Genomic DNA, 23,174 nt, shown 5'->3' with positions numbered 1-23,174 from the left:
TTACACCTCGGGGCCATTTTTCCTACCTTTTTATTTTTTTTACGAAGCCCCAAACGAAAGCCTTTGTTTTCGTAAGCATGTTAATAAATAAACATTGAAAATGCGAAGGCTCTGCGCGAATTTTCAAAGCCGTGTAGAGACGTGGTTACGTCGATGAAATTGTAAGGTAAATATCGATAAATTCAAAGATGGTAGATACTGGCATGATCACTGTGAGAGATGATAAAGAAAAACACAAATGAATCAAAAGGTAAAACTGAACAGACTGAGTACCCGATAAGATGAAAATAAAAAGAAAATCTTTCAAATAGAATAAGATACTTAATGAAAGAAATTGTATAAGTACATATAGGCATTTTTTTATCCATATTTATTACGATTTACATTACGACAGCGAAAACTATTTTTTAGAGTGATTAAGAGAAAAACTGAATTGTATTTAACATATCTTTACTTTACTTATTTCTGTAGTAGGTCAGGAAATGAATGCTCAAAAAACGTTGTAGAGGGAAATGCTAGGAACACAATTTTTGACTCCGTTACTTTGTTTGGACTAGTTAGGAGGTGAAAATATCAAAAGTCCCCGGCTGTAGCCCCGCTGCTGGGGGGTAGAGGGGGGTAAGAAGGTCGAATTTTTCGGTTTTTCATTGATATCTTGGAAACTTTGCGTCTTAGCGACATGACTACTAAGACAAACCGAAAGCTGATAAAATTAGTTACAAGTTTTATCCTGTCATGTTTTTCGATATCATGAATAGTTTTTGAGATACCCGCTCTTGAAAGTTTATTTAGGGATTTTAATTTTATCTTGATATCTACGTCAGTGAAGCTGTTAGGCCATGTTTGGTATCATTTTCGTATAAATCGGGGGTGCTGAATTCATTTATGGTATCACATTGACACTATTCCGAAGTAAAACCAAAATTTAAAAAAACATATTTTTTTTAATCCCTCTTCACGCTTAAACTGCTGAACCAATTTCGTTGAAATTTGGTATAGAAATAGTTTCAGTCTCGACACAGAACATAGGATAGTTTTAATAACCAAAAGCATATTTTGAGGGTGTGAAAAGTGGGGTGGAAGTTTGCATGGGGAGTCAATAACCGCTGAACCGGTTTAGATGTAATTTAGGACGGAATACATCTGTGATTTAGATGAAAATGATACCAAACATGACTTCAAACCTTACCTTGAGCAGTATTAACCTCAGGAATTCAGTTTCGTCGACGAAGTTGAATTCCCCCCATACTCCATTTCACAACTTTAAAGGATGATTATAGAGATAAAAAGTATTTTATGTCCTGTCTTGGGACTCGAAATATCTGTATACCAAATTTCAATTAAATCGGTTGAGCGGTTTAAGCGTGAAGAGGAATTTAAAAAAAAAGGTATTTGTTTAAAGTTTATATGTTTTTTCGTAGGAATGGTGTCAATGTGATACCAAAACTGAATTCAGCACCCCCGATTTATACGAAAATGATACCAAACACGGTCTAGCAGCGTCACTAATGTAGATATCAAGATAAAATTGAAAGCCCTAAATAAACTTTCAAGAGCGGATATCTCAAAAATTATTCAAGATATCGAAAAACTTGACTGAATAAAACTTGTAACAAATTTTATCAGCTTTTGGTTTGTCTTAGTAGTCATGTCGCTAAGACGCAAAGTTTCCAAGACATAAGTGAAAAACCGAAAAATGAGACCTTCTTTTCCCCCTCTACCCCCCAGCACCGGGGCTACGGCCGGGGACTTTTGATATGTTCACCTCCTAACTAGTCCAAACAAAGTTACGTAGTCAAAAATTGTGTTCCTAGCATTTCCCTCTATAACTTGTTATTGCTTGGCCTATAGGGTCTATATCGTGTTTCTGTATGGTGCCTACCTCAATCTACAAAAAGAAAGCACCAGCATTGGGCTTAAAGTAAATGTAACTTTCTTTCAAAAACACGGAAACCTTAACCAAACCCAATATTGTTCTACTTTATGTATGGCTACCTCAATCTATAAAAGGAAAGCACCATCATTGTGCTTAAAATAAATGTAACTTTCTTTCAAAAACAGAACCCTTATCTTAACCCATGTCGACAAGAACATGACATGGTAATTAATGCTTTTAAACATTCATCGATATCACCCAGTCCCATCCCTACACGTAAGCTGAGCATAGGGGCAAAGCAAACAAAGTGTACCATGTAATTACGAACCGATGGAATCCACTCTCCCCTCTCTCCCCTAATATACTGATGGCGAGATTTGACATGTACAGTAATTATGTGATATTACATTAATATTGACATGTCAAAGACTTTTATGCGAATTTAATATTCAGTTTGGTTTCAGTATTTGCGTGCAAGCTTTCATTTAGAATTTTAGCTAATAATGCTTCGTGGAAATATCATGTATAAATAAATACCACAAAATTAAAATTGAATGCATTCGGCTTACAAACAGATATGTGACGTTCCACTGAAAAAAGTACCTTATGGCGGCTGGCGCTTACGTCGCATAGTGCTGCAACAATATTGGAGCGGCGTTAATAATAGCGTAAGCGCCAACCGCCTTACCTTTAACCGTGGGACGTCACATATATACAAAAATGATAACTGAATTTATTTAAGACTAGTGGCTTTGTGAATTCCAATGATTCCACCAATTCTTCATTATGATTGCCAAAAATCAACTCGACAAGATTTTTTATATAATTATCGAACGTGATTAAAAAGTTTTATTAACTGAACGGCTGAGAAATATCTTGATATTACTTTTAAATGAAAACCAAGCAATTTTTGGCTGATATTTGATTTCAGTCAGTCATTAAAGCGCTGGTGGCCTAGCGGTAAGAGCGTGCGACTTTCAATCCGGAGGTCGCGGGTTCAAACCCCGGCTCGTACCAATGAGTTTTTCGGAACTTATGTACGAAATATCATTTGATATTTGCCAGTCGCTTTTCGGTGAAGGAAAACATCGTGAGGAAACCGAACTAATCCCAATAAGGCCTAGTTTCCCCTCTGGGTTGGAAGGTCAGATGGCAGTCGCTTTCGTAAAAACTAGTGCCTACGTTAAATCATGGGATTAGTTGTCAAGCGGACCCCAGGCTCTATGAGCCGTGGCAAAATGCCGGGATAACGCCAGGAAGAAGAAGATTTGATTTCAGTCAGTCATGATCTTTCAATTAAATAGGTAGTGTTTGTAATCTTTTTGGTTCCAGTCTACCACTGCACATGTAATATTAAAGGGGCCCACAGATAACTGGGCTATAATCGCGAAAATCGAAGTTCGCAAATTGCGGGCATTTTTCTCTGTCAGTCTAATTACGCCTCCATTGGAGTAAAAGAGAAAGATCCCATCCCCGCAATTTGCGAATTTCGGTTTTCGCGGTAGCCGCTCTGGTTCGCCGGACGATACCAATAGGCTGACCTGACAGTTTTTCGGCGCTGTGCCCTTTTGCGTTTAACTGACATGCTGATATCGTCCGTCGAACTGGTAATCTGTGGGTCCCTTAACAAATAAGTTCAGATTAAATCTTTTTACAGTCACCTGCAATAAAGTTACTTTTCGAACGCCGCAAAAATATGTGACACGCTCTTATGGCTCTACGAATAAGATCGTGTCAGATATTTTTGCAGCCTTCGTTGTGTAACATAACTGCAGGTGACTGTACCTAATAAACGAACCTTACCTAAAACCCTAAAGCTGAGCGCAACGAGATTTACAAGAAAACCGTTAAGCGACAAGCTAAATAGAAAAATCCAATTCCCATCAAAAAGGTTTCATTAAAAAGCTCACAGACGAAGAAAAGGAGATCAAAATGAAATAAAAATAAACCTCGTCTGTGACATACGGCCCGATTCGAACTTTAAGATACGTCTATTACGTCTAGATACGATATGAATTAGATATGTCAATGTTAAAAGTGACGAGCAAAGAGGCGTGCTCTTGTGTTGGAGGCCAAGACTATAGTTATTTGTACAACAAGAGATCAAAGTTTGATATTTCTTCGAGTGCTTATTTTGAGTCCCGTGCAAGCGAAAGATTCTATAATAGATTCACGAGCGTAGCGAGTGAATCTAATTTAGAATCTTGAGCGTACCTAGTAAGGGATTCAAAAGCGCACGAGATGTAAATAACTTTGATCTCGTGTAGTACACAACATTTTTCACCCTAAGCAGTGAGAACATACCTAGAGGGACAGAGATAATAGAACCCAAGTATATCGAACTTGTATTAGACCCCGCATGTTGAAATGACATTTGACTATAAAGGTCACTAGAACGACATTTTGTCTCACTCAGTGAGCAAAATGCGATTTTGCTCACTCATTTTATCTTACTCAGTGAGCAAAATGCGATTTTGCTCACTGAGTGAGACAAAGTGACTCAGTGAGAAAAATCGCATTTTGCTCACTGTGTTTAAGAAGCAAAGTACCCTTGTTCGAGCTGCTGAGGTGAAAATTATTTTGGGTCATCGCGCTAGCCAAGTAAGTAGTAACTGTCAAAAGTGACGCTTCTTCAAATTAAAACGTCACTTTTGACACTAACATGTGTAATCCATATCGTATCTTAAAGTAATATTTGACGTATCTTAAAGTTCGAATCGACCCGTGTGACATACATTCATTTTAAATCTCGATTTGAATGAAACAGGCTTTATTTAGCTACAAAAAAGCTAGTTGGATAAAATTGCCAAGTATTTTTATACTTTATTTCTATTTTATATTTACTCGTACTCATGTCAAGGTATTAATAATTAAATTAATTTAGATCATATTTTAGATATTTCTACTAAACATCTTGCTTTTTTATTTTAACGTTATTAATATAAACAAGTGATACGTAGAACAACATACGTAAATTCTCAATATCTTCATAAAATTAAATAAAACAGTACAATAATGGATAAATTAAAACTTGCGTCCGATAGTAACACAATTGTACATTTAAAGCAAATACGTAGCTTGTTAATTGAGAGTTATCATCAGTACAATTGAACATTTTTTAACAAAAATTTACCAAGCAAGTAGCTTTTATACGTAAAAAGTAAATAATTGTTACAACTGACAATGACAATGGAGTTTACTCACACATATCGATTACATGACATTATAAAAGCTTCCTTTAAATGATCGAATCGAAGGACAATTAATAATTCATTGGAGTACAGTGTCGTGCTGCGAAAACATTTGAACATCGCTCGTTCAAACGATCTTACATCCATTGGCATTCCTTTGTAAAATGAACCTTACATAAACGTACATAGGTTCAAATTTGAAAGAAAAAATCAAATGTAATACGAGTTACCGATAGTTAATTTGATTCGAACGTCGAATTGTGAAAATGGAAACCGTTGGAATTTGAAATTTGTTTATACAAGGAGTCTTTGCGGTGTATTTAAAATGAGGTTCGGGTGATTTTAGTCTGTTTTCCGAAGTCGCGGTGGCTGGTGTTTTTACAGCGTTAACCAAGTGCATTTGTGGAACTTGGCGAATCGTCTCCCGTGCACGAAAAATGGTGATAAGTTACTAGTTTTCTGTGGATCGTGACTTTATTTAAAAACATGAATCTTTATACGGCTTGGATTTATACTGAATGTGAGATTTGATATGAAACTATTTCAACTGTATTAGAATTTCTAGACAATAAGGTGTGAATTACATTTTTTTTTTGTGGATTTCTCCAACTTTTCAATATTTTTAAATGTTTAACACGTTCGCGGACGCTCAGTCACACCGTTTGGACACCTAAATTTTGTATGGAGATTTTGGGACTGTTATAGCATTCCTGTCACTGCAAATATATATTTTAGGTTTGTATATGACGCGTAATGCTATGCAAGGCGAATGCTATGCAATCCGCGTCAATATGAAGTATATTTTTTATACGCTATATGACAACAAATGCTCTACAATTCGGATGCATAAGCATGTCTGTCACATGACGTAGTCAAGATGTGATCTTATGTGACATCGCATGTTATAGCATTCATTCATCGTGGTCGATGACCTTGATGGCTGAGAATCCTGACTGCCTAGAGTCAAGATCTTTGCTCTAAAGACTCATTGCTGGCGTCTTCAAACATTTTTCTACTTCTGTTTTGTTCCCTCATTGCTTATCATTGTCATATTGTATCCATCTCATACATGCCCCATCCCAAGCACGTTCGCTATTCATTCGACCTAAAATTATGTGATACTACACATCCTGCGTTGGAGACCGCATCATATGTCTGAAGAATCTAAAGGCCCACTCATGGCATATTGCAGAGAGCCGAAAGGGCAATGTTGAGCTCTCTAAAATAGAGTGGTTTGTTTTTCTAGCTGTTCAAGGTATACGCAGCATCTTACGCCAACAACACTTCTCAAAAGCGTCAATCTCGTCCGCATTACACTTTTAGAGTTCCCTGTAAGGCACCGCCGCGTTAAGTTCTGGACGTAAAGCGTCCACCACTTTTCCTGCCAGGCGATGATTCACTCAACTTTATATTATTTTTCGAATGCATCTGCACCAAACATAAGGCGTGAAATATACAAGAATTATACCACAATACTTGTCAGAAAGGTTTTTACCTTGTAAGAGGTGATGATCGAGCGCCAGCAGGCTTATAATTCACAATTATACCATCAAAACTATGACTAGTAACGTAATTACTTGAATGATAGGTATACACATTCATGCCTCACTTTTTCACATTCACCGTTATCAAAATTTGATTGTAGCACAATAAACCACTAGTAAATATGTTCGTTTATTAAAACACATTGAAAAACTTAAAGAAATTGTAAGAAAAACATTAATTACGATTTTATAAAAATCCGTCAAAATCGCTATCGCGCACGAAAATCACCCAAATTTCATGTGTCTACTCCCAGACGCACCTGCCGGGCTACTAAGGGAGCTCCCATACAAAGACGAATGCTATAACAGGTGCGTCACAGAAAGGGGGGCCCAGTTGGAGACGTCACAGGATAATTTTTAACTTCGATAAAACTATGTAATATGGCAGTATGCAAACTTTGATTCTGGTGACTAGTAGAGGAAAAGTTGGTGAATAATATTATACTGTGGCAAAGCGGATTGATAAGCATTTCAACGCAGAAATTTAAAACGAATAACGGATGCTATAGCATACTCGTCACCAGGAGTAGTGCAAAAACGGATGCTATGCAATCCGCGTCCGCGAACGTGTTAAGGCCCTTTATTTTTGCTTCCCGTATAGATGCACATTCCGTTTCAATCAAATCAGAACCTTTTCTAAACCAAATAAAGTAGCTTTTACTTTGTTTCACTTCTTTAACAAACGAAATTCAACTCAATTTACTATACAGCAGGGTTAAAATTATAAAGAAGAAAATTTTGCATCAAGTGGTTATGTATATGCTTAGCTTTCTATTATTATGTACCTATAGCTACGAGTATCAAAGAGTTCTACAGTCGCCAGCAGATATATCGAAGCGGGCAAGGCGTTCACAAATATCTGAACGCTCCTCTATTGTCAAGGCGTTAGAGTGTTCAGATATTTTTGAGTACCTCGGCCGCTCCGATATATCTGATGGCGACTGTACTAACCATAATTAACAAAATTACAAATAGGATTAATGGCCACTCTGAAAGGTGAAAAGCCAAAAATCCTTAATAAAGTCACAGAATCTGACGGAAATAAACTATTTATGTATTTATTCTATCCCACAGGACAGACGGAATACGTTATTGCTGGGCACTGATTACCTTACATAGATCTCGCATTATAAGAAAACCGAAAAATCCGCGTGGCTTATACGTAGGCTTTTAATGTTGGGGCATTCAACGGAGAGAAAAATAAATCTTCATACCGTCATGTGGTAGAATTTATTTAAAAAATAACATAAATACAAATTTAATATTATGTACAAACATATGAAAAATTGTTTACTTTTTATGTATTCGGGAGAAGTTTCTGCATACAAGCACAGAATAAATAATAGTACCTACTAGGTACAGAAGACTCACTTTAATAAAACGCGTCTGTTACGATCAGCACACATATGGCCGCTAGGTGGCGATAGCGCCACGCGCGGCATATGGCTTTCCCCAAAATTGGGGTGCGAACGGATGTACTTTTAGCTACCTGTAGCAAAGCGACGAAATCGCGGAGTGAGCCACGCCTGATACAAGTGTCATCTCGTACTTACTCCTCGAAATGTTTGTTTGGAGTAATGGATTGGAACTTATTTAACTATGCAGTATTTGGTTATATTTCTCCAAAGTAGCATGTTATAGCGTGGCGAAGCGTGACGATCGCGAGTAAGAAACCAAATGAGTAGTGTTTTCGTTCGCTTCACCAAACGTGACATAGGGCCCGATTCGGATTGTGAAATCTTAGACATCTATTAGACATCTTTAAGACATCACCAAGATACGATAACGATATGTTTAGGATTTAACCTGTCAAATTTGACATTTGCGCGATTCTGGAGATACTCTTGAACGATTTCCACAGGATATAACTTAGAGATCTAATTCACATCTAATAGATATATTACTCTATCTAACGTAAAAGTGACATTAGTTGCCCGAATTGCGCTGCAAAAGAGAACTAGTTGATATCTAAACTATAACGTATCTAGAATGGATCTAGAACGTGTCGTCTCTTGTGAATATCTTGAAGTTCGAATACGGCAGTTAGACGGAGTTTCGGGAACTCGATTGAAGACCTCCGACAGCCCGTCGGCAAACAAACCTAACCCAAACACTTTAACAGCCATTTTGTGCTGCTTAGCGGCACTTGCACCATTCTACTAACCCCGGGTTAACCGGTTAAACCTGGAGTTACCACGGTTACTGGTACAATTTCACACTAAGTTAACGGTTTAACCGCTTAACCTCGGGTTAGTGTGATGGTGCAAGTGGCCTTGGGAAGTGGGATTTGCAGAACATGATGCTGCATCTAACGTTAGGGATCAGTCACCAAGGGTCGGATGAATTATTAATATCCCATTTAAACCGACTGTTGACGGCGACTGTTGACTCTATCGGGGCTCTAATTGCTTGTGCAGTCGAATTGATGTGTTTTGCAATTCCGATTGTCGCGGACCGTCGTTAAGTGTTTACACCCCTTTTTGACTTTAGCCAGAAAAAAAAGGAAATTGACTGTGATGTCGCCGATTTTACGCTGCAGCAGTAAAGTTACTGTTCAGATTCAGACTACAGCGGCAGTTTTGCAGTGCTACATAACTGCCGACTACGTAGCTGCCGCAAACTATAAAAATTAGGGCTAAAACATCGGTATGACATTACGCGCTGCAAAACTGCTGCAGTAATGCAGCCGACTACATTGCTGCAATTAACGTCAAAAAAGTCATTATATCGAGAAATTTGTAAAAAATTTGACGTTTCCCGTAGCAATCAATGTTGCTGCTCGAAATTTTAATAGATAAATTATTCAAATAAATCGCTATATCGCTTTTTAGCTATTGTTTACCTTTTCTTTATTGTCAATATTCTTATAATATTGTTTTATGTATTGAGGTGTGTAATACAGAGTATTTGTTTTGTATTGTATTCTAATATCCCATTTAAACCGACTGTTGACGGCGACTGTTGACTCTATCGGGGCTCTAATTGCTTGTGCAGTCGAATTGATGTGTTTTGCAATTCCGATTGTCGCGGACCGTCGTTAAGTGTTTACACCCCTTTTTGACTTTAGCCGGAAAAAAAAGGAAATTGACTGTGATGTCGCCGATTTTACGCTGCAGCAGTAAAGTTACTGTTCAGATTCAGACTACAGCGGCAGTTTTGCAGTGCTACATTACTGCCGCAAATTACAAATATTAAGGTGACAGTCCATTTCCAACGACAGCTGCATTACTGTTCCTTTTACTATGGAAATTGACAATAACAGCGACGCGTTCAGTACTAGTAGTGCAGCTGCAGTTAGAAATGGAATGTTACCATTAGGGCTACATCGGTATGACATTTGCAGTAATGTCGCGCTCCAATACTGCTGCAGTAATGCAGCCGATTACATTGCTGCAAGAAACGTCAAAAAAGTCATTATATCGAAAAATTTGTATAAAATGACCGCCGTTAAGTGTTTACACCCCTTTTTGACTTAAGACAGAAAAAAAAACCGGACAAGTGCGTTTCGGACTCGCCCACCGAGGGTTCCGTACTTTTTAGTATTTGTTGTTATAGTGGCAACAGAAATACATCATCTGTGAAAATTTCAACTGTCACGCTATCACGGTTCGTGAGATACAGCCTGGTGACAGACAGACGGACGGACGGACAGCGGAGTCTTAATAATAGGGTCCCGTTTTACCCTTTGGGTACGGAACACAAAAAAATATCGGATCTCGGAAACGGCTCTAACGATTTCAATGAAATTTGCTACATGGGAGTTTTCGGGGGCGAAAAATCGATCTGGCTAGGGCTTATCTCTGGGAAAACGCGCCTTTTGAGTTTTTGTAAGTTATCCGAGCAAAGCTCGGTCTCCCAGATATTCGAAGAATCTAATCAAGTAGGTCAGTGACTCAGCATAGTTTAATTGCACTTCAGCGGGCCTAAATGGGGAGGGGGGAATGTATCGACCAAAAGTCAGTGACTACTGCCATACATTATTTCAGTTTCGATTGGCCCCCAGTTGGACGTAGTTTAGCGTAAAAGATCCATTCTCTAAAATTTGTCATTTAAATGAATGACTTTTTCGTTTGACAGAAAGTTCAAATTTCACTAACAGATTTTTGTGGGTTGGATCTTTTACCCTAAACTACCTACGTCCAGTTGTCAATAAGGCGACAATTTCGTCATGGCTCTTCTACACGATGGGCCAACGCCGGCCACTCCAAGGGACGCAGCCATGCGGTAGAATGAGATAGCAATATCACTTGCTCCCTCTAACGCATAAATGCGTCCCTTGGAGTGGCCGGCGTTGGCCCATCGTGTAGAGGAGCCATAAAAAAAAACGCGCCGTATCACCAAATTAGCCAAAACTATAACTTTACGACCATTCTCTCGTAATTGGTTGTAAGGGTGGCAACCTGTCCAATTTCGTTCTCCAATGTGCATTGCGTCCCACTCTCTCATTAAGATCTGCATTTTGCCACATTGCTGTTTGGAGTCATAAAAAATAAAGAACCCTCATACCTATTTGAAAAACTTAACTTCTCTCGACGCGCCATAAGACACGCATCACGACTCACAATTCCTCCACATCGCACGACTGCCTTCCGTGGCAGCTTTCGTTTCGCTGCCACCAAGTGTTGGAATGATTTGCCACCACCAGTACGTAATTCTAAAACCGTGTCCACCTTTAAAATACACCTCCGTAAATTCATACTGGCTAAGCAAAAATGCAACACTTAGGCAGCCGTGCACACTCACACACACCAATCACATAGACACTTTACATACATACACGACATCCAGAAGACTTATATTATAGGCTAATTTTATTTAAGTTCATTATAATGTTAATTTTATTTAAGCTTTCCTTTATTTTTGTACATTGTGTCCTTTACTGAGTGCCACCTAGTCCATCCACTGGGCCTTACTGAAAATCAGCGTTGCGGCATGTGCCATGTGGCTCATACCGTGACACCTAGCTGAGTGAGGACCATTTAGCGCAACTTTTCATTTTGTGTAACTATTCTTAGTTTTAAGGTTATGTTATTGTGCTAATAAATGCTTTCTTCTTCTTCTTCTTCTTCTTCTTCTTAAGCAAAATGTGAGACGCAAAGACACATTGAACCAATATATTGGACAGATAGAATACCATACTAAATACTAAGTCTCCCGCGTCGCTTATTCTCGTTATAGTTTCATCAAATTAGGACTACGGCCCGTTATAAATATTACGACTTGGGTGGTACTAGTTTTATGCATGCTTATTGCAATGGAGTAAGGTGCATTTTTGTGTGTTCTGAAGGCTCGTATTATGTACATTTTTACGTATTGCAATGGGAAATACAATTGTGTTTTTATGAACGATACTGTGGTGTTGTGGTGTAATAAGGATAGTAATAATAGTAACAGAATAAAAGTAGGATGGGAAATAAATTGATTGGCTACTAAATGCATAATAAACAAAAAGTATAATTTAGTATGATTGAATAGGTAGTGGATACAATTACGTAATACCTATCCACTGGCCACGTTTCGCTTAAATGAAAACCCCTGCTCTATAAAGGGTTAAAGCACATAACACTTTTTTTTCAGAGTATTGGGCCATTGCGCTTGTTTTCATCCGGCTCTATAAACTTTCATTGCTGCACAAATTTGGACTTATTGGACACAATTTATCTATTTACACACAAGATATTATTTTGCAAGTAGCAAATTATAAATTAAATGTATTATTTGCTATCCATCAAGTGGACGGAAACTGACACCGGACGGGAAACTGATACCGGACGGTAAACTGACGCAATCACCCTATCCGTCTATATATCTATAGCAATTATTACAAGCACAGAACGCGTACGTCACGATATCGAATGAAATTTACACTAGGGGTACAGATTAGAGATGCAACGGATAGTTGTTTGGCCGGATATCGGATACCGGATATTCGGCCTGACCATCGGCTGAATATCCGGTACCCGGCCGCCGAATATTCGGCCAGCGGAACTATACTTATATTTCGGTTTTTCAGGTGCGCAATCTGCAGGTTTGACCTTTTTCCTAGTAAACGTTCGCTAGGACTCATTTCTTAGTTCGAAATGAGTACGCGTGCATTGTGCAAGTCAGTGGAATGATTAATTTGTTTTATAATAATAACAAGTTCTTAAGTTCTTAAATCCAATTTTTTTACTCCGAAATCAAGCAACGTTACTATCCGGTATCCGGCCGGAGAGTAGGTCACTATCAGGTATCCGGTCGGATAGTAAAATAATGGCCGGATAGGCCGTATACCGGATAGTAACCGGATATCCGGTGTATCTCTAGTACAGATATAGTAACCGGGCGCCCTTAGGGACTGATTCAGAAGCTATTGGCTTGAGTAAATATGTCCCTTGGCCGTTATCACGTAGCTATAATATTATTAGTTTAATATCGTTACTAGAACGATGAAGTTTAGGTTGCTAGTGTCATGGGAATGTTTTTTCTTTGCACCATGTTTCATGACGCTGGCAATTGTCAACAATTAACATCTTTTTCGTTAGGTTTTGATATAATTTGGCTGGTTTAATGAGCTTGTCATTCTGCATGGAATAAATACGAAATCACTAGTTGTCCAAGCGACAACATGATGATGATGATGATTGGCGAGAGGTCGCACAGGACCGAGAAAAGTGGCGCTGTCTAGTGTCGGAGGCCAAGTCTCATTTTGGGTCGCTAAGCCAACGGAGTAAGTAAGTTGTCCAAGAGAAAATGTATGTAATTTTCCGTCGGGCTACAAAAATACTATACTTTTTCCAATTTCTTTTATTTATTATTGTAGTATTCGCTGTACTTTATTCATTTTTTCGTAACTCTATTGGCGACTGGCTGGCACGCGGCCTCCTTCGAACACGTATTGTTTGTGAAACCTTTTAATTTGTTGACAGTCAGTCTGCCTGTCACCCGTCTGATAACATATTTGTGCTGTATTTAATTAATAAAATAATTTAATATATAACGTGTTTCCATCATCCCATTTACAGTCCACTTCATTAGCTATCAAACTCATTGGAAGAATTTTTAGGACGCACCTATCGTGAAATTGTACAGAATAGGAGACTTGATCTACCAAATTCTATATACCGTTACGTATTACTTTTCCTATCTTAATCGTGAACCCTTTTCCTAAAACTATAAGGTCGTATTTCGAACTAACGCTACGTCTTACGTAGGCGAACAACGCGCGAACGCGGCGCGGCGCGGCGCGGCGAAATCAATCCTTTGATGCCCATAGAAGTGTCCTACGTAAGCGATCTCGTTGCGAACGCGGTGCGGCGCGATTTGCACGCGAATGTCAGGCGGCGCGGCGCGGCGCGGCGCGGCGGCGGCCGCTTTCGCCGCGCCGCGCCGCGCCGCGTTCGCGCGTTGTTCGCCTACGTAAGACGTAGCGTTAAGGTAAGAAATAACTTCTTTTAAGACTCTTTAATAAAGAGGTCAATACTATGGCACTTGAGCCCGATTTCTCTCGGCCTCTTTATCTGAGATTGCCGCCCTAGGGACTTAAGTGTATCACGTTTTAGTACTTTTAGTAGGTTAGTGGTTTCATGTTAAGAACCTAAGTATGATACCACATTAATGATTAATATTGTAATTATTGATTGAAACAGATCAGACTTCTAAATTTCATTCTCCTGTTGTTTTTAAATTTTTAAACCCCATTCGTTAAACTTATCGTAATATTCGTAATAGACTTCCGTACCCCTGAAATGATACTGTACGGCTATAAGGCTACCATCAATGTGGCATTGACATAAACGCTCTCGTAAACGTAATTTACTTTCTATATATCTCTTTCGCACTAATAAATCAGTACGAGCGAGATGCATACAAAGTAAATTAGGTACATTCACGATAGCGTTTATGTCAATGCCAAACTGATGGTAGATGCCCTAGTGTAATTTTCATTCGATAGCATGACGTGACGTGCTTTGCGTTAAGTGTAGTACTATTAGTTATTCTGTGGTTAACTGTAATTTTGTACGGGATTTTGAGTTTCCAAAACGTCAAAGCCCGCCAGCCTGCTTACATTCACTACCACTATGTGGCTGGTGTTCTCACGTGCCCTCAATGTGCGCGGGGGTTTACTTCAGAGCTCCTCTACATGATGGGCCAGCGCCGGCCACTCCAAGGGACGCAGCCATGCGGTAGAATGAGATAGCAATATCACTTGCTCCCTCTAACGCATAAATGCGTCCCTTGAAGTGGGCGGCGTAGGCCCATCGTGTAGGAAAGCCATTAAAGATCGGCTACGTCAGCCATATTCGGGCGCACGAGCGCCGAGTTAACTAGAAGTCGAAGTGGTCTTGGTCGAAATCGGCCGGAAGGACCATCATCATCATCATTATCATCACCATCATCACCATCATCATCATCATCATCATCATCATCATCATCAACATCATCATCATCATCATCATCATCATCAACATCATCATCATCATCATCATCATCATCATCATCATAATCATCATCATCATCATCATCATCATGTACTTACACAGCACACTAAGTTGCACAGTGCTCCGTAAAGGTGAATCCCGCTGCAAGGCCTCATGCCGCGCCTCGCATGTGAAATCTGCGTAGTCGTCGTCCGCTGTCGCTTTGAAATGGACCCTGTGGACAAGGAATAAGGTTCAATTTAAATTGATAAAATAATGGTGAAAAACACTAAGGATTGTTGGTAACTAAGTATCATCATCATATTTTTTGAAGATTTGCAGGTATAAGTGTTTCCTTTTCTATGACAAATGGTCAAAAAAAAAAGGTCACAACACAGGAAATAAAATGCGGTTGTACGAGACGACTAGTCTGACGACTGGTCTGGCCTAGTGGGTAGTGACCCTGCTTATGAAGCCGATGGTCCCGGGTTCGAATCTTGGTAAGGGCATTTATTTGTATTATGATACAGATATTTGTTCCTGAGTCATGGTTGTTTTCTATGTATTTATATATTATATATATTGTTGTCTGAGCACCCACAACACAAGCCTTCTTGAGCTTACCGTGGGGCTTAGTCAATTTGTGTAAAAATGTTCTATAATATTTATTTACAAAAAGAAACAAAAAAATTGGTCCTTCATATACCACTTTAAAATTGGTTTGTAACCAGGTGGTATATAACCAGGTATTATATAAAAAAATATGTTTAATCTCGTGTTTATTCCGTTACCAACTGAAAATTACAGATCATTTATAAAAGTTTGACGTGTCCTTGTAAATATCTCAGCCCAGAAACTTCAATGGAAGTTTTAATTGGGAAGGAAACTTGGATATTATCGATAACTTATCACTTAAGCAGAAATTATCCTCCGGCTTTCTAGAATAAGATAGGTTATTTATTTCGTTAATACTATCAAAATATTTTGCTCTAAAATCTTACAGATTGTACCCCTTTATATAATTAGTCCTTACATAACTTAATGCACATATTTCAACTCATAAGTACTCCTTACGTAACTTAATGCACATGTTTTAACTCATAAGTAGTCCTTAAGTAACTTACTGCACATATTTTCACTCATAAGTGGTATTTACGTAACTTAATGCACATATTTCAACTCATAAGTAGTCCTTACGTAACTTAAAGAACATGTTTTAACACATAAGTAGTCCTTAAGCAGTAACTTACTGCACATTTTTTCACTCATAAGTGGTATTTACGTAACTTAATGCACATATTTTGACTCTCTTGATTATTTTTGTATTATCATCATTATTCTCGTCCTGAATACTCTTCACAAATGAATAAACAAAAGATTATATAAAACAAAACATTAAGCCAAATAATAATATATCCCACACTACTCCCAAATCACAGGCACACTAGCATTTCCATCTATCACTACCATCTAAATTCTAAGAGAATAAAATTCCCGAACAGAAAATGGAATTCCCGTCCCGGTGCATTAGGTATTCCCTGAAGCGTGGACACCATTTTACAGTCACTTTGTAATATTAAACTAATTTGAAAACTGCCAGACGGGGACTGTCCTAAATTGGCACAATTAGCGCCTTGTCACCCTAGGGTTGAGTTGAGTTTGCATTTTTACAAGTTTGTAGAAGTTGACAAGTTTTTTGTTAGCTTGTTAATTAAATTGGATTTGAATGACGGTCTTATTACGAACAATGGATGTCTACCTAAAATGGCTAACTGCTACATCCCTACTAATAATGCGAAAGTAGTATTAGTCTGTCTGTCTGTCACCTTGATTTGGTTGCTTCCAAACATATCGGAAATTCACCAGTAACGATGCGCCACCCCATATAAAATTAATTTTGTATCAAGCAGAAATGTCTGCAAATGACTACAATAAGTAGGTACTTCGGAGATTTATTTTTAGAGCCAAAAAACGCATTATGCTTAAAAAAAATAGTGTCAGGAAAGTCAGTGTCAAGAAAAACCATTCACCCTATTTTTATAAATACAAATAAAATTAAACAACCAGCATGTCACCCTGTCACGCTCATGTCACGTTGCTGAAGTGACAGTGACAAGTTCAAAGCTGAATTAAACCCAAACTGTGGGTCAGGGTCTGGAGTTACTAATATGCGCTCTCGTGACGAATGATCGTTCCTATGACATGACTCATGTCACATGACAGTTCATTTTTAGGAGTAGTGACTTTAGACATTTTTTGAAAGTATATAACTTTAATTTAGTTAGAAATGTAATATTTAGAGTCATAAAAATAGTTAATTGTAATATTTAGAGTCGTAAACATAATATTTGTTTAATTATATTTTAAATTAACAGCCCGATTCGAACTTTAAGATACGACAAATATTACGGCTAGATACGATATGGATTAGATATGTCAGTGTCAAATGTGACGTTTCTTCAAACAAAAACGCCACATACTCGTTTATTGTAATGAAATCTAAGGTGTATTCGTCCTTACGTGTCTTATCATGTAAACAAACTAACGTCAAATCGTAATGTCAGATGTTTTTGAGGTGATCCGTTCGTTATGAAATGAAATGAAATATATTTAATAACAATTGTTACATGTCGAGGTAGGTACAATGTTGACAATACCATAGTGTAAAAAATAACATTTAATTTAATTTATTGAATACTATTTTAGTAATTATATAAGCCAATAAATAGCTAACGAATATAATTAATCCAATTAGCTACAATTTATTCGCATTGTATGTCCAATTATTTTCTTGTTTATTTGAATATCTTAATATGTCATAACAATATTATCTAATTTTAAACAATTAATCAACAATCGGCAGACTAAAAAACTCGTCGTATGAATAGAATGTCTCGTGCGTTAACCACTTCTTAAGCCTGACCTTGAAGGCCGCGGTGGAAGTTGCAGCTCTAACCGACTTAGGCAGGCGATTGTAAATCGAGGGGCCTAAATAGTACACAGATCGCTCTGACTTGGCGAGTTTGTGTGGTTCCGCGACCAGCCTATTGTGGAGTCTATTACTGCGCAGGATATAGTTGGCGTTAGCTCCTCTGCGCTTGAACATATCGAGGTTCTCGTGTGTGAAAACTGAAACCTGGTATATGAGTAAGCAAGGCAGAGGCAGGATCTTTAAGTCGCGGAAGAGGTCACGCGCAGGGGCATCCTCCGCTTTACCAGCCATCGCGCGGATGGCGCGCTTTTGCTGCGAGAACACACGCCTCCAGTCAGAGGCACGGCCCCACAGCTCGACGCCGTAAGTCAGGAGCGAATGCACTGTCGCGAAATAACACTGTCGCACTGCACCCCTTCCGGCGGTAATCGTCAACCGCCGCAGCGCGGTTACTGCGATTATTGATTAAAATCTTATCAGAAATTATATTTTTCAGTGGTTATTTGTTTGACTTCAATATTTTGCTGTAAGTATACAACAATATTTTAAGTGATGATTATTGTGTAATTCCAGAGAAAAGTGTGATAATATCTTCGAGAAGTGTTTGTTTACATGATAGGACAACTAAGGACGAATACACTTTAGCCCAAAGTTCCTATTTTCATTGTCCTTGAGTATATTTAGTACAGGCCTTTGTCCGCAACAATATTTAATTCAAATTGTATTAATTCCATTGTCTTGAACTAAATTCCGGGAATCAGGTAATTCAGGGCCCGGGGGGTTTCAACCCGTGTCAGCGCCGCGGGCACTACAATAGGTATTTCCAATAGTTTACATGCTTAATTAAAAGGTTTTTCGATTGTGAATCTATTGATAATTAAGTTTATATTATTTTGATGGAGAGATTTAGTAGGTTTTAGGTACAGTCGACGTCAAAGAGAAATTTACAGCCAAAGTAACAAAAAAATGTTTACACGACCTAAATGCTATGACAATAAAGTCGTGTAAATAATTTTTTGTAACGTTAGTCGTAAAGATCTCTTTGACGTCGACTGTACAACAAAATATATCGAGTGGATTTGTTATACCGGGTGGAACAGAACGAAGGCATTTTATGAAAACGGGGAATTGTTCAGGCTACGTACAGTCGCCATCAGATATATCGGAGCGGCCAAGGTGTTCACAATATCTGAACACGCACTCTAACGCCCTGACAATAGAGGCGTGCTCAGATATTTGTGAGCACCTTGGCCGCTCCGATATATCTGATGGCGACTGTATTATATTTTTCACTCATTAATCACGTTAATATTTCTAACCGTTTGTGAGCTACAGTTTGTTAAAATATTAGTGCAAAAATCTGCACGTTTCAACCCTAGCAAATAGATCCGACTAGGGTTTGCAATCCGGATCCGAAATGTATGAAATTATCCGGATCCGCGGATCTTCCCATATATTTCGGATCCGTCTTGCAAACCCTAGATCCGACCATTGAATGTAAAGTCAAGTTAATGACATGTGTGTCATTTTAAAATGTAGGTAAATAACTTTTTAGTGGTAGGGTTGTCACTGATATAAAAAATATACCAATTTTAATGATTTTATTTTACTTTTTAATCCAGCTTTGCGATTATAATAACTCCATTGTAGATCACATAACACTATCCTTTCAACTCAGTCTCTAGAAATGTTCCACCAATGTATCTTTTCTTATCTTATCTTACTACCAAAAACAGGGCAATATCAAATAATATTATTATATGTCGCACACACCGTCTGTCTTCGTCGTGTCACGTCACGACGCTTTCAAAGCAATTTATGTTCATATGTTTGTACCACATGTATTAAATAGACGCAGTTTGTGCGGTTTTTTAAGAACTAGCGTAAGAAAAAGACTGTATAAATGACTCTTGTTAAACTCGACACTGTACAGAAGATCAGCAATATTTCTGTATAACGTTACGTTGCACCGAAGGCCCATCGCCTTAGCACGCTAAGTTTGCGTGGTCTACTTCGAAATATGTCTTTGTACCCAAGGGTGTTTCCGGAACTGAAATGTATGGGCTTTTTGACAGTGGACGTAATTTAAAGTTTGCGTATTAACATAGTTGCAACACGCTTGTTTTAGGACTTTGTCGCAGTGAGCGTTACTGTGCTGCGGCAGTCTAAATTAAACATTAGTGTGACATGGTACTAAAATGTACGGATTACTGTTTTGCTTACAAATGGTGTTGTAGTTACTCGTGTCATAAGCTGAGTTTTATTAACAGGAAAAGGGACGATCAACGACTACTTCGTATAAACATAGTCCCCATTTTCCTCTCTGGATATTGAAATTATGGAAAATAATTTTACATAAAAAAACGATACGACTAAAAAGTTCTATGTAACTGTAACCTGCTCACAAAGTTTCAAGAGAATCGGTTGAGAAATGCAATCTGTACAGTGTCATTCTATAGAACTTTCTAACTATATGTATATGTAAACAAACCGCCATAATGAAACTGTCACTAAATCATGATTTCAGTATGGCGGTTTGTTTACATGGTTAGCAAAATCAATAGAATGACACTTTAGAGGAGAACATCCGGACATACGAAATCGTATATATTTGTCCATACCGAAACGGAGGCCTCCGCTATCGCTCGGTCCCAGATAAATAAAGGTGACAGTCCATTTCCAACGACAGCTGCATTACTGTTCATTTTACTATGGAAATTGACAATAACAGCGACGCGTTCAGTACTAGTAGTGCAGCTGCGGTTAGAAATGGAATGTTACCATAACATAACTTCTGTCTCGAGGTTGTCTAACAAGTGACCGCGGACCCGCGTCAAACGTTGACAGAAAATGTCATTATGCGGAATTGGCGGCCCGCTTTTTCATACAGAATAGATGAGCTGTCAAAACAAATGTCCGGAGATCGTAGAGTTTGAAGCAAGTAATAAGTTTGAGAAAGTTTTCTTTATGTACCTAGTGACAAATTCGATATTTTTATATGACAGGTGACTTACAAAATTAGGATTTTTAGGGTTCTGTAGTTCACTAAGTATTATTTGGGTAACATTTCATACATAAAATATTTTTTTGTGCCATTTGGTACACAACTCAACTGAAAGAGATCCCTTAAAGTAAAGGGATAAGTTCGCCTTTGTACTAAATATGAGTGGTTTTTTTTGCGCTTCTCATATATTCTTGTAAATGTGCGATATTGATCTATGTGTAGTATATACCTACAGCTGAATTGTAGTGAGTTTTTAGGGTTCCGTACCCAAAGGATAAAACGGGACCCTATTACTAAGACTCCGCTGTCCGTCCGTCCGTCCGTCTGTCACCAGGCTGTATCTCACGAACCGTGTTTTCACAAATGATGTATTTCTGTTGCCGCTATAACAACAAATACTAAAAAGTACGGAACCCTCGGTGGGCGAGTCCGACTCTTTTTTTAAATCACCAATGGCTGATTTCCATGGGAACAAAGAGGTTTTTGGACCAAAAAAGTCCATTTTGAAAAGGGTACTTACCTCGATATAGTAGTATATCTCGTAGACTTCGGATTTAAATTCTGGCTTTCGACATCTCTGATTTCCTCTTTGGACACTGTAACAAAGAAAAAAACAATTAAAGAGTTGAATATCTCACGGCTCGATTCTGAAAATGTATTAGATCTCTACTAGACCTCAACAAGTTACGATATGGATAATTTAAGGATATTTGTAAGATAGATATGTCATTTGACGTTTCCGCGATTCTGGAGGTCCTCTTGAACGATTTTGACACGACAGATATGTCAAATTTGACGTTTCCGCGATTCTGGAGGTCCTCTTGAACGATTTCGACAAGTTATAACTTAGATATCCAAGTCACATCTAGTCGATATCTAATGTAAATCTAGTTGATCTCTATATCGTTTCTAGATCTTGTGATTATCTCGTTTCCCGAATACGCGTGTCAGTCTTATTTAGAACAATAAAGAAATTTACTGAAAATAAAAAACTTGAACTGATATCAGTGTTGACACTGTCAAGTGTCAGCGCTAATTTCATGTATCAAATAGTCTATATGTATTATCTTGACCCAAGTAATACAATTCTCTCCAAAATATCAGGATATATATTTTCATATGTAATGGATGTTTTAAGGATTTGTACCTACATTTACATACATGTCTGTATAATATATATTAGAGATGCACCGGATATCCGGTTACTATCCGGTATCCGGCCTATCCGGCCATCATTTTACTATCCGGCCGGATACCGGATAGTCACCTGCTATCCGGCCGGATACCGGATAGTAACATTGCTTGATTTCGGAGTAAACAATTGGATTTAAGAAACAGACACGGTCATAATCGTACTTGTTTATTATTTTAAAACAATTTAATCATACCACTGACTTGCACGCACACTCATTTCGAACCTAGAAATGAGTCCGCACGAACGTTTACTAGGAAACAGGTCAAACCTGCAGAATGCGCATCTGAAAAACCGAAATGTAGGTATAGTTCCGCCGGCCGAATATCCGGCGGCCGGATACCGGATATTCGGCCAGTGTCCAGGCCGGATATCCGGTATCCGGTATCCGGCCAAACAACTATCCGTTGCATCTCTAATATATATTTAGCTATATCGTCATCTCGTACCCACAACACAAGTTATATTGAGATTATTATAACCTTCTAATCGGTAACTGTAGCCGGCCCACTAAGTAGCAAAAGCGCATAACCCCAAAATTAGCAAATTTGCCAGGTAAGTCACGATTCCGGTAAAACAAACGATATCCGTTTTAAGCTCGGGAGTAATTAAAATGTGCCGTAATCGATGCTGGGTTAATGACGCAGATCACTTGGCCACTAGATGGCGCATTGAGGACAATTTGCGTCATATCCGTCCGTTATAACCTTCAAATCCCTCAAAAGAGTGCACTCCCATTTTAAACGCACTAACAGCAATTTTGGTGTTGCGGTTGTGGTAATTGCTTACCATCAGGCGATTCGTCTGCTCGTTTGCCACATATGTATAACGTAAGGCACATTGGGCCTTACGAGGATAATGACTATAATGAGCGAGTTCTTATAGGTGTAATAAATAAATCAACGAACTATTAGGACACAGTACCTAAGCTCCATAAGTAGGTATATAATTGTAACTGGTACTGTAACTATTAATCGTTTGTCTTTATCTGTCATTGTGACTTTGGTATTTGTAAGAAAGGGGTAAAACATAAATT

The 23,174-nt window shown here is 38.3% G+C and overlaps 1 protein-coding gene and 1 long non-coding RNA gene across 4 annotated transcripts in view; one reads left to right on the top strand and one right to left on the bottom strand.

Annotated features, from left to right (window-relative positions):
• The window catches only part of LOC134675968 (uncharacterized), a 512,277-nt gene that overhangs the window by 74,514 nt on the left and 414,589 nt on the right, over positions 1-23,174 (top strand). The window lies entirely within an intron of this gene.
• Positions 1-23,174, bottom strand: part of LOC134675844 (nephrin) — a 311,394-nt gene that overhangs the window by 115,248 nt on the left and 172,972 nt on the right. For all 3 annotated transcript variants that reach the window (XM_063534144.1, XM_063534145.1, XM_063534146.1), the window contains 2 exons: positions 21,467-21,542; positions 15,130-15,245 (listed from right to left, as the gene is read on the bottom strand). In XM_063534144.1, the coding sequence (XP_063390214.1) occupies positions 15,130-15,245; positions 21,467-21,542 (192 nt within the window). The remainder of the gene's footprint in view (positions 1-15,129; positions 15,246-21,466; positions 21,543-23,174) is intronic.

This window comes from Cydia fagiglandana, chromosome 23 (assembly GCF_963556715.1).
Source record: "Cydia fagiglandana chromosome 23, ilCydFagi1.1, whole genome shotgun sequence".
NCBI classification, from domain to species: domain Eukaryota; kingdom Metazoa; phylum Arthropoda; class Insecta; order Lepidoptera; family Tortricidae; genus Cydia; species Cydia fagiglandana.
This window is presented reverse-complemented; position numbering and strand designations above follow the sequence as displayed.